This window comes from Chiloscyllium punctatum, chromosome 9 (genome assembly GCF_047496795.1).
Source record: "Chiloscyllium punctatum isolate Juve2018m chromosome 9, sChiPun1.3, whole genome shotgun sequence".
NCBI lineage: Eukaryota > Metazoa > Chordata > Chondrichthyes > Orectolobiformes > Hemiscylliidae > Chiloscyllium > Chiloscyllium punctatum.
Genome location: NC_092747.1, coordinates 4,931,695 through 4,945,243, shown reverse-complemented (window position 1 = coordinate 4,945,243; position 13,549 = coordinate 4,931,695). Strand labels below are relative to the sequence as shown.

The 13,549-nt window shown below is 50.0% G+C and overlaps 1 protein-coding gene across 2 annotated transcripts in view; it reads right to left on the bottom strand.

Annotated features, from left to right (window-relative positions):
* Positions 1-4,571: 4,571 nt before the first annotated feature.
* stard10 (StAR related lipid transfer domain containing 10) overlaps positions 4,572-13,549 on the bottom strand; it is a 30,640-nt gene continuing 21,662 nt past the window's right edge. For both annotated transcript variants that reach the window (XM_072576761.1, XM_072576760.1), the window contains exons 5-6: positions 9,040-9,092; positions 4,572-4,866 (exon numbers count right to left, since the gene is read on the bottom strand). In XM_072576761.1, coding sequence (XP_072432862.1) covers positions 4,639-4,866; positions 9,040-9,092 — 281 coding nt within the window. In that variant the 3' untranslated portion in view covers positions 4,572-4,638. The remainder of the gene's footprint in view (positions 4,867-9,039; positions 9,093-13,549) is intronic.

The window sequence follows — 13,549 nt, the reverse complement described above, 5'->3', positions numbered from 1 at the left end:
AATCCCCAAGAGGGAGAATGGAATTAGGGTGAAGAAGGAGGGGACACAGATGATGGTGATGTGGTGATTGTTGTCATAAAATCCCTACAATGTGGATACAGGCTGTTCAGCCCAACCATCCACAATGGTCCCTCCGAAAAGTATCCCACTGACACCCATTCCTCTACCCTTTTATCCTACATTTACAAGGGGAAAGTGAGGACTGCAGATGCTGGAGATCAGAGCTGAAAATGTGTTGCTGGAAAAGCACAGCAGGTCAGGCAGCATCCAAGGAACAGGATGGTCCTCACCTACCACCCCACCAACCTCCATATACATCTGTCGTCATTTCCGCCAACTCCAAACGGACGCCACCATCAGGGATATATTTCCCTCCCCTCCCCTATCAGCTTTCCGAAAAGACCACTCCCTCCGTGGCTCCCTTGTCAGGTCCACACCCCCCACCAACCCAACCTCCACTCCCGGCACATTCCCCTGCAACCACAAGAAATGCAAACCTTGCGCCCACACCTCCCCCCTCACTTCCCTCCAAGGCCCCAAGGGATCCTTCCATATCCGCCACAAATTCACCTGCACCTCCACACACATCATTTACTGCATCCGCTGCACCAAATGTGGCCTCCTCTATACTGGAGAGACAGGCTGCCTACTTGTGGAACGTTTCAGAGAACACCTCTGGGACACCCGGACCAACCAACCCAACCACCCCGTGGCTCAACACTTCAACTCCCCCTCCCACTCCACCAAGGACATGCATGTCCTTGGACACCTCCATTGCCAGACCATACCAACACGACGGTTGGAGGAAGAGCACCTCATCTTCCGCCTAGGAACCCTCCAACCACAAGGGATGAATGCAGATTTCTCCAGTTTCCTCATTTCCCATCCCCCCACCTTGTCTCAGTCCCAACCCTTGAACTCAGCACCATCTTCCTAACCTGCAATCTTCTTCCTGACCTCTCCACCCCCACCCCCACCCCCACCCCCACTCTGGCCTATCACCCTCACTTTAACCTCCTTCCACCTATCGCATTCCCAATGCCCCTCCCCCAAGTCCCTCCTCCCTACCTTTTATCTTAGCCTGCTGGGCACACTTTCCTCATTCCTGAAGAAGGGCTCATGCCCGAAACATCGATTCTCCTGCTCCTTGGATGCTGCCTGACCTGCTGCACTTTTCCAGCAACACCTTTTCAGCTCTGATCTCCAGCATCTGCAGTCCTCACTTTCCCCTTGTAAATGTAGGATAAAAGGGTAGAGGAATGGGTGTCAGTGGGATACTTTTCGGAGGGATCATTGTGGATGGTTGGGCTGAACAGCCTGTATCCACATTGTAGGGATTTTATGACAACAATCACCACATCACCATCATCTGTGTCCCCTCCTTCTTCACCCTAATTCCATTCTCCAGCATCTGCAGTCCTCACTTTCTCCACACACACACACACACAGACTCTGACACAAGCAGTGACTTGGATATGGCCTCTCATTGGCTGGTGCAGAGTTTGATGTGATGAGAGTGGGCTCAGTGGGGCATTGCAATGCCCTGATTGCCTTTGGTCACGACCCTTGGAAATGGCCCCTCCAGGTGTGTGTGTGTGCGCGTGGCCGGGGTGCAGTGTAAGTAACCGTGTGGCAGACACAGCTCACCGGCCACTCGTGGGAAATTGACCTCACCTCATTGGGCCTGACCATCAGCCCCTGGCCCAGACAAGGAGGAGACCCCAGAGCTACCTCAATTATCAAAGAACGACTGAAACCAAAATGGCCGGAGCCTGGGGAAGTGATGGAACCTCCAGGAGGAAGTGGTTGAAACTGTGTAGGGCACTAGTCAGCCAATCGTGGGAACACTGTGAACTGCTCTTGGCCCTTTGTCTCAAGAAAGATTGACTAACATCGAGAGAGGGTTCACCCGCTGCTCTCGGGTATGGATGAATTGTCGTATGAGGAGAGCGTGTGTAGGATGGGCCTGTTCCTGTTGGAGTTTAGAAGAATTCAGAGGTGACCTTATTGAAACATACTCGATTCTCAGGGAATTGACGGTGGGGGGGGGGGGGAAGAGAGATGTGGAGAAATTATTTCCACTTGTGGGGGAGTCTCAGACCAGAGGGCTTCATTTCAGAGTAAGGATTCACCCATTTAAGACAGAGATGAGGAGGAATTTCCTCTCTTTGCGGGGAGTGAATTTGGGGAATTCTTTACCACAGAGGGCTGTCCTGGGTCACTGAGGATCTTCAAGGCTGAGAGATATTTTTTAATCAGGAAGGGAATCGAGGGAAAAGACAGGAAAGTGGAGATCAGAGCAGCCATGATCTCAGTGAATGGGGGAGCAGACTCAAGGGCTGAATAGCTTCCTTCCACTCTGACATTGCTCGGTCTTGTATTTAATCACAGTTGGTAGCACTACAGCCTGACAGACAAAGAAAACCACATGTCCTTTTCCTTCTGACGTTAGGTTCTGTATGACAAAGTGACTATTTCTGGCACCAATACTGAGACAATCCTCCCCACTGTGTGGGTAGAGGCAGGAAGTTATAAAAGGCAATGTTGGATTCCGAATGGGTAACATCGTGGCAATGGAGTCTGAGGCAGGGCGGAAGTGTGAGCTCTTCAGTTTGATTTTAGAGGAAAGTCATTTGGATTGCGTTCTGTGGTCGTGAGGTGCTTGGAGCTCTGGACGGGGTAACTGAGCTCAGAGCCCCTTGGATAAACTGCATAACAAACGAGTGGCAGGGACAATCAAAGCAATTGTGGAACATTGGGGCGGGGTGGGGTGTTGCGATACACAACAGGATGGAAAGGTGGGGAAGTACTGCTTTCGTTTAACAGAATCACAGCATCAGTACAGTGCAAGTGGAGATCCTACAGCCCAGCGTTCCTGACGGGATTTCCATCTCAGCTTCATTTTCCTTTTATTCACATTCATGGGACGTAGGCATTACCGCTTGGGGCTAGGATTTATTGACCACTGCTCATGGTTCAGGAGGCAGTTGCATGTCTGTGAACATACAGAAGGACACATTTCCTTCCTAGATGCGATCTTACAGCAATCCATAATGGTTACAGTCATCATCATTCCAACTTTTTATTCTGGAGTTTTATTTAATTCAAATTCCAATATCTGCCTTGCTGAGACTCGAACCGCCAACCCCCAGAACAGGAACCTGGGATTCTGAGTGCCCAGCCCAGTGCCTGGCCCATTGTGACTTCTGCTGTAACCCTCCCTGTGACTGTGCCTGGAGCGACTTGGTTCCATTCTGGGCCTCGTACCCTCAGGAAGGGAATCTCGCAACAGCAAGACTTTGCCAGAATGGTCCTGAGGATAAAATGGTTAAAATAAGGCAACAAGGTACACAGGCTGGGGTAAGGAGGGGTTTAAAATCATAAAGGAGTTTGCTAGAGAACAGGAAAGTGAGTGAGAGAGTGAGAGAGAGAGAGAGAGACACACACACACACATTCTCCCTGTGCCTGCGTGAGTTTTCTCTGGATGCTCTAGTTTCCTCCCATAGTCCAAAGATGCACAGGTCAGGTGGATTGGCCATGGGAAATTTAGGATTACAGGGATGGGGTAGGTCTGAATAGGATACATTTCAGAGGGTTGGTGCAGACTTGATGGGCCGAGTGGTCTGCTTCCACACTGTAGGGATTCTATGATGAGACAAAGGCACAGTGACACAGAAGGAACATCCCCCTCCCCCTGCTCCCAACTGTGGAGAATTCAGGATACAGCAAGGCATTCAGACAATTAAAACAACAATAAAATAAAAGCAAAAACACAGGAAATACTGGAGAAATCTGGCAGGTTTGGCAGCAAAAGTAGAAACAGAAACAGCTTGAGAGTCTGGTATGACTCCTCATGAATTGGAAAATGGTGGTTTTGATGCTGTTGATGGAGGGGGAGGAGGAGTGAGTGGAACAGATGGTGAGGGGGCCCACGGCTAAAGCCAAAGGGAGTAGTAATGGTGGTGAAGGAGAGACTGAGATGTAAAATAGGTGTGAATGATAGTGCAAAAAAAGAGAAAATGGATCCACTCTCTGCAGAGAGACAAAGTCAACAAAATACTGACATGGTGCAGGGGTTAGGGGGAGGGGGAAGAGTTACTGGTGGGAATGAGTCACATGCAGCTCGGAGAAAATTTGGAACTCCCTGTCCCCAGAAAATCATCAAGGCAGGAGCTCAACTGAAAATGTCAAGACCAGAACTGGTCAGGGGGCCAATTGGGTGATTGTAGCCGAAGTACAGGGGAAGGGCTTTCCAAGCTGAGAATCTAACCCCCCGCCCCCCCCCGCCCCCCACCACACACCAGGAGCCTGGGATTCTGGGCAACTAGTCCAGTGCCTGGCCCATTCTGACTTCAGGGCATTCTATATGCTCTCCCCGTGACTCTGCACACTCCTGGTCAGAGGGGCTGAACAGCCTCTTCCCATTCCCTTGGTGCCCTTCACAGAACCTGCCAGAATGGTCAAAGGACAGCCCGTTGGTAATTGGAGGGTTTGGGGGGAGGGGTTACTTCTGACCTCCACCTCTACCCCGTTTCCCCACCATCACCCACGGAACATCAGAGAGTCCTGGTTAAAGAAAGTGTTTCTTTTATTGGGTACATGGCACATGAGGCGTGTTGGGAGGGCACAATGCTTCTTCAGTTCACACTGTCTTCGTCACTGGCATCAGCCTTGTCATCCCGGGTTTCGGGAATTCCGCTTTCATCGATGTTTTCCAGGGAGTCGGCATGTTGGATGGCGAGCTCAGAGAGCTGGATGGCGAGGAGCTGGCTCTGTTCCGGGTGTAGCCAGGGTTTGTAGGCCGGAGCGTGCATGTGTTTCCATTCAGGGTACTTCAGGCAAGCTTTGTATATCTTCTTCATCGCCTGGTTCCATTTAAACACAGGGAGATCAGTTCACTCGGGGTTGCAAGGGCAGGGGACAGGCAGCAATGGGTTACAGGTCAAAGGTCAAAATACATGACAACAAGGCTCAGATACCACACCCTCCCCCTGCCCGATGTCACTCTCCCCCCATCACTGACCCTACCTACTCATTTAATCCCCCCTCCCACTGCCCTGTGAACACTCTCCCTCCATCACTGACTATACCCCTCAATTTAACCCCCCTCCCACAGCCCTGTGAACGCTCCCCCCCAATCACTGACCCTACCTACCCATTTAACACCACTCCCACTGCCCTGTGAACACTCTCCCTCCATCACTGACTATACCCCTCAATTTAACCCCCCTCCCACAGCCCTGTGAACGCTCCCCCCCAATCACTGACCCTACGTACCCATTTAACACCACTCCCACTGCCCCGTGTACTCTCTCACAAACATCTTTAATTTTAATATATGGGTTTTAAAAACGGATTTCTTGTTCCTTGGGCAGGTTGTTATAGGGTTGACAGCAGTTGGTCAGGAGCAGGAGCTGGGACTGATCTGACAGTGAAGGGAGTCTTATTTGAACAATGCTGATGGTTACCATACACCCAGGGAGTCCAAGTGCACGTTTACATGGCTGGTGCAGTCTGGTGCTATCAATGGTGACAGTAGAGGTTCCAATGTCAGCACAGGATTGGCCAGGAATCTCTCCTAGTTGGTATGATACTCCATTGGCTGATACCCCAGCTTTACTGCGGGATGCACCTTCGTTTGCGGTTAGCTTCTGGCGTAGGGTGTAAACCCAGAGCTTCAGGCTCTGAGGCAACAACTCATCAAACACCAGCAAACAGTCTACAGAGTCTAATTCAACCAAGTCTAAATGAATGCAGGACTCCAGGACCAGAGGGCACAGTCTCAGAATAAAGGGGCACCAATTTCAGACTGAGATGGGGAGGAATTTCTCCTCTCAGAGAGTGGAGTGTCTTTGGAACTCCTCGTCACAGAGAGCTGTGGGGGCAGAGTCCTTGTGGATATTTGAGGCTGAGGTGGATTCTAGGTCAAGGATTACAGGGAAAGGGGACAAATGTGGATGTGAGGAATATCAGATCAACCATGATGTTATTGAATAGCAGAGCAGGCTGAATGGGTTGAATGGGCTGAATGGCCTACTCTCCTTTCCCTTTCTTCTGGTCTTCCAGCATAACAATCATGCGACCAAAATCTCCAGAAAATGCTATTTCTTTGGTGGAACACCGAGGAGGGGACATATTATTTTATATTTGTATGACAACAGATATATAGTTTCTCTCACATTTATAAATACAGCAACCTCCTCTTCCAATATCTTTCTATGACATTCCCCCCACCTCCCCCCCCCCCCCCCCAAACCTCCTCCTGTTCCAATAGCAGAAGCAAAATATTGCAGGTACTGGAAATCTAAAACAAAACAGGAAGTGGTGGAGAAACTCAGCAGTTCTGGCAGAGAGAGAAAGAAAGAGAGAGTGTGTTAATGTTTCAGGGTCAGCGCTGACGTTAGGAAGGTAGTGGGGTTTGAGCCTGTGAAAGGGCTAAGTGAGGAATAAGTACAACAGGGAGGCTCTGTGTGGGGTAGGAGACTGGAGAGATTAAAGGCTGTAGATTCCAATGAGAATGGAATCCACCCATTGATGCTTCCATCTATACTCCCCACTGCCTCGGGAAAGCCTCTAAACAGAATCATAGACCCCTCCCACCCCAGTTATACTCTCTTCTCCCTCCTCCATTAGGCAGCAAGTATAAAAGTTTGAATACACAAACGAACAGATTTCAGTCCAGCTTCTTTCTCGCCATTATCAGACTTATGAGCAGACTCTCAAATGTTAATGTTGATCTCTCTCTCTCTCTGCCCCTTCTCTGTGACAGTAACACTGTATTCTGCTACTCTGATGCACTAAGTCCGGTACAATCTGTCTGGCCAGCATGCAAACCCACACTTTTCACTGTATCTCTGTACATGTGACAACAGTAAATCAATGAACGTAGAATGAGACCAATACTGAAACAAGAATGGTGTCCAGGGGAGGTCTGAATGGCAAACATCATTCAGAGGCTAAACGGAGAGAAAACAAGAGACTGAAAGCAAAAACAACAAAGATAAGGAACTAAGAAGTGCACAGGAGTTTATGGTGTGAAATTGTTCAGCTCAGACGTCAAAGTTTGTGAAGTGATTCCATAAGGACATAGGAGCAGGAGTAGGCCATTCGGCCCATCAATTCTGCTCCACCATTCACAGAGATCATTGGCTGATCTGATCACCCTCAACTCCACTTTCCTGCCTTTCCCTCTCGATTCCCTTCCTACCAATCGGATTCCCTTCCTAATAATCGGATTGAAAGCTGAGGAGCGGAAGTCATGATCCTGAAACAGATAGACATTGAGTTTGACTGGAACAGTACAGCAGACCAAGGGCAGATTGGTCACAGTGAAGCTGGGTGGAGAATTAAAATGACTGGTCCACAGGAAGCTCAGGGTCATTGGGGTCATGCTTATGGACCGAGCTGAGGTGCTCCAAGTGGTCATCCCATCTGGATTCGGTCTCCTCATCTCCATCAGACCATATTGGGAACAGCAAGAATCACAGAATCCCTACAGTGCAGATAGAGGCCATTTGGCCCATCAGGTCTGCACACCAACCCTCCAAAGAGCAACCCATTCTATCCCTGTAACCCCACACTTCCCACGGCTAATCCCTCTGGCCTGCACATCCCTGGACACCACGGGGCAAAGCATTTAGCACGGCCAATCTACCCTAACCTGCACATCTTTGGTCAAAATGACACTTACTTCACTTCCTAACCCCATTCTCTCCCAAGGTAACTTTGTACCTGACCTTCAGCATCCTCATTATCCAAGGCCTCAAACCCTCCTTCCATGTGAAGCAGAGAGTTACTTGTACTTGCACTGATCTAGCCACCGGGAGAGTGAGCAGACAACATGGTGATGGAGTGAGTGTGGAGGGGGATGACATGGAGATAGAGAAGGCAGTGCTGCTAAAGGGAGGAATGTGCTCCTGGTGAGACGTGGTGTTGAGAGTGGATCTGGTGGAGAGCAGCATCAGAGGGATCCCGAACATCTCACTGATACCTGTCACTGCCGGCACATTCCAAACACAAGCAGTGGGATATTGGTTGGAAACCACATGGGCCAGGGCAGGGGGATACCTTTGCTGCTGAGGAGCAGGTGGCTGTTGTGTTCTCTGTGTATCTTACACATTCCCAGTTTCCCATTGCTCCACTATCCATACCTTCAGCTGTGTGAGGCTCCGAGCTCCGGAATGCCATTCCTAAACCTTCCCCCTCCTTCTCTTGCTCGTACTGTAAGGTGCTCCTTCAGATCATGCCCAAGTTCACCTGTCCCTACAGCCTGTGGTATTCAGTGTGTTAAACGTTCTTTGTCAACTCTCCTGTGGGATGTTCATGGTGCTATGTAAATGCTTGATATTTACAAGAAATGGTTCATCGAACCAATCCAGTCCGTTGTTAGTCATTAGACGTGATGAGGAAACTGGGAGATTATACAACCATTCTAACAGGAACTACTGGTGTCACATGATGCAGACAGTCTCCCCATGTGGTTACTCTGCCTCTGCTCTAGATGGCAGTACAGCTGGAGGAACACTCCAGCCGTTGCTGACCAGACACGTCCATCCCCCAGACTCCACCTTCCCTACAAACACTGGGAAGGCCACCTTGTAGTTGACCCAACGATATTCCAGTCCTGCTCCCACCAGCCTGATTATCACTCCCTCACAACATCATGTGACACATCATCTTACCTTCTTCCCCGAGTCCCCAAGGAAATTGGAGAGCACAGGAGGAGGCCAATGCCATCCCTCTGCCGAGAAATCCAGTTCGTCTCATTCCCCTGCTCAATCCTGTAAACTCTCCAACCTTACCTCCCTCAAATGTCTGTCCAATTTCCTTTCAAAGTCACTTCCAACTCCAACTCCTCCTCAGGGGCAGCTTAGAAATGGTCTCCCTCAGTTAACCCCTGGTCTGCACTCCCAAAGTCTCCAACCAGTGTTCCCTAGCTCCTGTCCCATCAGCTAATGGGAGACAGGGTTTTCCCGCCCTATCCAAACTTGTGCCAGAGGAATGAGGATGTCCATCTCCGGGTTAAACATTATACTCACTTTGGGAGCTAGACGCTGCCACGATTGATTCACCACCCACTTTGGTAATGAGCCTTCAGAACAGAAAGGGAAAGAAAACACACAGGTTATTCACTTGGATTCTCACAAAATCAGAGACAAAGATCTATCAACTAAGGCTCCACACACACACACACTGCCCTCGAAATCAAAGAATCGAACATTCAGATCCCACTCCAGAAACACACAATCTGGGTTACGCAGTACTGCACTGTCAGAGGCACACTCTCTCAGATTGATTTTCTTGTTTTTTTTTTATTTAGATTAGATTTGATTCCCTACAGTGTGGAAACAGGCCCTCCGGCCCAACTAGTCCACACCGACCCTCCAAACAGCAACCCACCCAGACCCATTTCCCTCTGACTAATGCACCTAATACCATGGGCAATTTAGCATGGCCAATTCACCTGACCTGCATATCTTTGGACTGTGGGAGGAAACCGGAGCACCCGGAGGAAACTCACGCAGACACGGGGAGAACGTGCAAACTCCACACAGAGAGTCGCCCGAGGCTGGAATCAAACCTGGGTCCCTGGTGCTGTGAGACAGCAGTGCTAACCACTGAGCCACTGTGCCACCCCATAGTCTTGCTAGACCATAGGGGCTGCTCTCTCATTAGAGAGAAGCGACTGGTGGTGATTTAACCTGAGGGCGACCAAATCTCAGGCGAGGGAAGAGGTTGAGAAGGAGAGTCTATCATGGCAACCTCAAACCAGTGATGGGAATTGAACCCACGCTGTTGGTATCACACTGCTCTGTAAACCAACAAACCAACCAACTGAGCTAAACCAATTGTAATGAATAAAGGATCAGGCAGGTTCACACAGTCAGGAAAGAGAGATCCCATCCAAAGAGAGCTTCTAGCACAGATTGGAATTGGTGGGTACAATGTTGTGGGGTCTCACAGAATCAGGGCTGCATTGGACCAGGGCTGGGAATTAAATATCCCAAGGGATACATGTCCTATCGGAAGGTCAGGGGGATGGGCAGGGGGGAGGGGTTCCCTTGTGAGTAAGACGTGAAGGTAGATCAATAGCACAAAGTGACCGCGTTGGAAGGTGTCGTATCTGCGTGGGTAGAGTTGAGGAACTGCAAAAGGAAAAAGCCCCCTGATGGGAGTTATACACAGGACCCCCCCCCCCGAGCTGTGGTCAGGGTGTGGGGTCGATAATAAATCCGCAGTTAGAAAAGGCAGGTCAGAAAGACACTATTACAATAATCCTGAGGGACTTCAATATGCAGGGGGCCCGGAAAATCAGGGTGGGAGCAGATCAGAAGGAAAGGAATTTGTGGAATGTCTATGAGATGGATTTTTTTGGAGCAGCTTGTGGTTGATTCCTGAAGGAACAGGCAGGTCTGGATTTGGTGATGTGTAATGAGACAGACCTGATTAGGGAGCTTAAGGTGAAGGAACCCCCCCCCCTCTCCAAGGGGGCAGTGACCATAATATGACCACATTCACCCTGCAGTTTGAAAGGGAGTTTAACACAAATCTACAGACTCCCATAACTACCTGAACTACACCTCCTTGCACCCAAGATCCTGCAAGAACTCCATCCCTATCTCCCAATTCCTCTGCCTCATCTGCTCGCATTTCACTCCCAAGCTAACCAGATTTCGAACAGTGTGCATTTCCTTCCTCTGCCATCCAGACAGCCCTCCCCCACACCGATTCATTCCCTGTTCTACTGCTCTAAACCCACCCCCCTCCAAACATGATAAAGACAGAGTCCCCCTTGACCTCACCTAGCACCCCACCAGTCTCCACATCCAACGTACCATCCTTAAACACTTCCACCAACTCCAACTAGCTCCCACCCTCAAGAACATCTTCCCCTCCCCACCCCACTTTCTGCAAGGACTGTTCCTTTCGACAGTTCTTGGTTTGCACCACTCTCCCCACCAACCCCCCCTCCCTGAACCCCCAGGGAACTTCCCCTGCAACCAGAAAAGATATAAAACCTGCTAGTATCCCACCACCCTCTCCCCTCCAACCAGGGCCCCAAACAGCCGTTCCATGTGAAACAGATGTTCACCTGCCTCTCCTCCAACCTAATTTACTGCATCAGGTGCTCCCGATGTGGTCTTCTCTGCACTGGGGAGACGGAACGGAAACTAAGGGAACATTTCGCCGAGTGTCACAGCCAGGTCTGCAGGGGCCGACTGGAGCTCCCAGACAATGCCCATTGTTAATTCCCCTTCCCCAGTCCCTTTCCAACATGACCATCCTTGGCCTCCTCCATTGCCACAATGAACCAAATTGCATATTGGAGGAAGTATACCTCATCTTCCACCTGTCCACGCTACAGCCCAGAGGACTCTGCATTGAGCTCTCTAATTTCAAATAACCTCCCTCCCCATCCCCATCCCCATCCCCATCCCCATCCCCATCCCCATCCCCATCCCCCCCCCCCCAGCCCCTCTCCCTCCCTACTACCAACCCAATTCATTCTCACCATTGACCAAACATTTCGCACCCTCTACTTGTCTTCACCCATCCCCACTTCACCACCCTGCCCTGCCACCTCCTTTATCTGGAGCTCCCCCTACATCCACCCCCCGTCCTGAAGAAGAGTTACACCCGAAACACTGACTTCTCCACCTCCTGATGCTGCCTGGCTTGCTGTGTTCTTCCAGCCTCCTGGCTGTCTGTTTTGAGAGGGAGAAGCTGGAATCAGAGGGAACAGAATTACAATTGTGTAGAGGGAATGACATGAGGGAGGAGCTGGCCAGAGTTGATTGGAAGGGGAGCCCAGCAAGGGACAGTGTGAAAACAGACCCTTTGGCCCAAGAGGTCCACACCAACCCTCCGAACAGTAACCCACCCAAACCCATTTCCCTCTGACTAATGCACCTAACACTATGGGCAATTTAGCATGGCCAATTCACCCTGACCTGCACATCTTTGGACTGTGGGAGGAAACCGGAGCACCCAGAGGAAACCCACACAGACACGGGGAGAATGTGCAAACTCCACACAGACAGTCGCCCGAGGCTGGAATCGAACCTGGGACCCTGGCGCTGTGAGGCAGCAGTGCTAACCACTGAGCCACCGTGCCGCCCGAGTTTCTGGGGGTGATTTGGGAGGCACAGCTGAAATTCATCCCAAGGAGGAAGAAACACACCTCGAGGGAGGAGGAGCCGACCCTGGCTGGCCGGGGAATTCAGGGACAGCTTAAAGACAAAGGAAAATCGGACAATGTGGTGAAGATTAATGGGAAGGACCGGATTGGGAAAACCAGCAGAAACCAGCAGAGGGTCGTGATAAACCAATGGGTGGGGGGGTGGTGAGGGGAAATGACGTGAAAGTAAGCTCGCGAGTAATGTACAAGATGTTTGCAAGGGTTTTATTTTAAACAGATATAAAAAGGTAAGAGACAGGCAAGAGTGGATAAAGGATTACTGGAAAGTGAGGGGAAGTAAAAATGGGGAACAAAGTAATGGTGGAGGAACTGAATACACACTTGGCATCAGTCATCACATTGGAAGACACCAGCAAAATACACAAACTTCAAGGGAGTCGGGGGCAGAGGGAAGTGTAGTGGAAACTAATCAGCTGGTTAGGCTGACCTCAGTCATTGGGAATGTTTTAGCATCCATTATTAATGTTGAGATTGTAGAGTAGTTGGAAGTGCAGGGTAACATAGGGCAGAGTCAGCACAGCTTCATCAAGGGGAGGTCATGCCTGACAAATCTGCTCGAATTCTTTGAGGAAGCAACAAGCAAGTTAGACAAAGGAGACCCAGTGGATGTGATCTATTTGGATTTCCAGAAGGTGCAGCATAAGAGGCTGTGAAATGAGAAAAAGCCCACAGTGTTAAACGGAAAGTCTTGGAGGGGGTGGAACAGGCTGAATGACCTACCCCTGTTGCTGTGTTCCCTGTGTGGACCAGACTGGTGAAAGAGGAAGGAGTGAGGAACAGAGAGAATCCAGTTGGGTTTTCACTGTGACTATTCCCCGAGGGCAGGCTGCTCTGGGATTCCCTTTTCCCTGCTAATAAATGTGGAGAGATGGGGCAGCCTGGAAACGTTCTCCTTAGGGCAAAGAAAGCTCAGGGAAGAGGGGTTCAAAACCACGAGGGGTTTGGTATAAGGTGATATCTAGTGGTTTAGTTGCTCGCTCATTAACCCAGTGAATGATCCAGGGACCTCGGCAGATGGTGGAATTAAAATTCAATGAAAATCTGGGATTAAGGGTCTGATGATGACCATGAATTCATTGCCAATTGTTGGAAAACCCCATCTGGGTCGGTAACGCCCTTTAGGGAAGGAAATCTGCCATCCTTACCTGGTATGGCCTACAAGTGACTCCAGACCCACAGCAACATGGTAAACTCTTAACTACCCTCTGGGCAATTAAGGATGGGCTTTAATGCTGGCCCAGCCAATGAACTTGATGGCTTTTTCTGACAATTGATGACTAAGACCGCCTATCATTCCTTTAAAGTCCAAATGTGTTTGGGCCAAATCTGCCCAATGGTTCCTCAGAAGA